The 2,559-nt window shown below is 53.2% G+C and overlaps 1 protein-coding gene across 1 annotated transcript in view; it reads right to left on the bottom strand.

Moving 5' to 3' along the window:
• The window catches only part of LOC103383136 (leucine-rich repeat-containing G-protein coupled receptor 5), a gene marked incomplete at its 5' end in the record, with an annotated part of 18,299 nt that overhangs the window by 12,247 nt on the left and 3,493 nt on the right, over window positions 1-2,559 (bottom strand). The window contains 2 exon segments of the mRNA XM_025057193.1: window positions 168-239; window positions 2,304-2,519. Coding sequence (XP_024912961.1) covers window positions 168-239; window positions 2,304-2,519 — 288 coding nt within the window.

Raw genomic sequence — 2,559 nt, 5'->3', positions numbered from 1 at the left:
CAACAGGAACACCAACAGGAACATCAGGAACATCAACAGGAACACCAACAGGAACACCAACAGAGGAGACTGAGGTTTGACCTTTCACCTTGACCCCAACACTGACTGTCGCTCCACCACTCTCTCTCTCTCTCTCTCACACACACACATACACATCAAAAACTTACAGTGTTTCTAAACTGTGGAGTCCATGGAAGCAGTTGGTTCCCATGGAGACGATCCTGTTGTTGTTGAGATGACTGTGGAGAGAGAGAGAGAGAGAGAGAGAGAGAGAGACTAATGAGGCAGACAGTGATAGTGTTGGGAAGACCGTCATTTTTTTACTGACTCAGATCTTTGACTCTCGAACACTGATTTGAACGAATCTTGAACGAGTCAATTCGTTCATTTTTACAGCAGGTGGCGCTGTAGCCCTCTTGTGGGCAACATGGTTTGTTTCAGTCTAATATTGCACAGAACATCCAACTCAAACCGTGTTTTCTCCAGTCCTGCTGACTCGGCTTATGCAGGTGTCTGCCATGTGGCGAGAGAAGGTACTGCATGAAAACAAACGAAGTCAGGTGAAAGACTAGTTCACGTTGAACGAATCGTTGACGAACGACACGTCACTAACACACACACAGTAAAGAACAGGATCAGTACATGAACACGTCCACCAGGTGTCAGCGGCGTTGACCGCAGCTCAGTCTGGATTTTTCTTCTTCTTCGATGCTGTTTACATTTCAGTTCCACTGTGAGCTCCACCAGAGGTCAGTGTTCTGAAGGATCCACTGTGGTCAGAGACGACCTGAGTGCCGCTGACCTCAGCTTTAACACCAGTCCCTGGACTGGCACTGAGCTCAGGTCTGGACCCCTCACACGTAGGAACACTTTCTAGACCAAAAGGTCAGGAGTCAGACGCAGCCTTGGCGACCGTCTCAAGGCCGGCTGGTCGCCATAGCAACCAGTGACATCACAGGAGGCTGGACTGTTGTGGACGTCTCAGAGATGACTGGACTCACAGCGATCAAAGACATCAAAGAACCAGCTGGAAGAATGGGTGAGTTCTGAGGACTGTCTGGGACATGAGGACAAGGCAGCGAAGCCCAGTCACTGCTGCCACCTGCTGGCCAGTACCAGGAACTGTTCATTCAGAGCCTGAACAAAATCTGAGACAAAAAAAAATAAATAAAAATGCAAAAACAGCAGAAGACGAATGACTTGGAGACGTTACCGCTGGACGTGGCCAACGTCCTGGGGGTCCTGAGACAGACCACGTCCTACCTGCTGAATAAGTGTCAGGAGCTGGACCAGGTGAAACTGGAAAACCAGAGGCTGAGCGATGCCCTGCGCCGGCTACAGGCCAACCATCAGAGGTTTGAACGTCTGAAGAACGAGATCCAGTTTCTCAGCAAAGCTCTGGACAAGTCGGAGGCCGAGCAGCGGAGGATCGACCGCACGATCGACAGCCTGAAAAATGAAAACGTCCAACTCCGCCAAGCTCTGCGTCATTCCTACACCGACCAGCAGGCGGTGGACGACCTAAAAGCTGAGAACGCGAGGCTGTGCAGGGCCGTGCGCTCGTCGACCGTGGCCCAGCAGAAGCACGAGCACCTCCAGAGTGAAATCCTGGAACTGCGTCACGCTCTGTGGAAGCTGACGGGGGTTCTCCACAGGCCGATGACGGAACGCCAAAGGTCCGAACACGTGAAGAGTCAAGTGTGCGAGCTTCAGCGACCTCTGCAGGATTCGCACGGCCAGAAGAAGAGGTTGGAGGCTGTGAGGAGGGAAGCTGAGACGGAGCGCGCTCAGAAGTCTCCTCCGGACCAGCACACCCTCCACTTCCTGCACCTGAGGAACCAGAAGCTGCTGGAACGTCTGCGCAAATCCACCGCCGAATCCACGGTGAGCGCCGTCGCCGTCACCGGTGTTCAGGACTTTCGAGAGGCTCTGCAGAAGTCGGAGGCGGACTTTGACCTGCTGTGGAAGGCCACGGTCCCTGAAGTACCTGAAGGTCTGAACCTGTGAATCCTGTCCTGGTCACGAACGGCTGCAGGGATTGGTCCGTATTATTCAACATCCAATGAAAAGCTCCGATTAAAAGGTTGATTTTCTGCCTGTTTTGTTTTGTGTTTTCTGTCGTTCTTGGGTTTCGTGCGGTAAAACAACGACATTATGTCCCTGTCGTCTTGTACCGACGGACCAGGGATTAGTTCAACAACGAGCAACTAAAAGAGCGCCCTCTGCTGGAACAAGGGGAACCTAGACAACCCTGGGACAGCCCTGGGTCTGGAACTACACCTGTAGGTGTGGCCTTTACTCACAGCACCACCAGGTGGCGCAGTTTCCTGAAGGCACCATCGGGGACATGGGTGATGTGGTTGAGGGCCAGGGTGACGGCCTGGAGGGCGGGCAGATCCTGGAGGGGCGCCACGGGTACTTCAGTCAGAGCGTTGTCATCCAACCACAGGTGACGGAGGAAACCCAGAGCAGAGAAACATCCAACGGGAACGCTGGAGATGTGGTTGGCGTCCAGACGGCTGTGAAGACCAGAGTGACATCATCAGCAAAGGCCAATCA

This window comes from Cynoglossus semilaevis, chromosome 8 (genome assembly GCF_000523025.1).
Source record: "Cynoglossus semilaevis isolate Cse_v1.0 chromosome 8, Cse_v1.0, whole genome shotgun sequence".
Classification (NCBI taxonomy): Eukaryota; Metazoa; Chordata; class Actinopteri; order Pleuronectiformes; family Cynoglossidae; genus Cynoglossus; species Cynoglossus semilaevis.
This window is presented reverse-complemented; position numbering and strand designations above follow the sequence as displayed.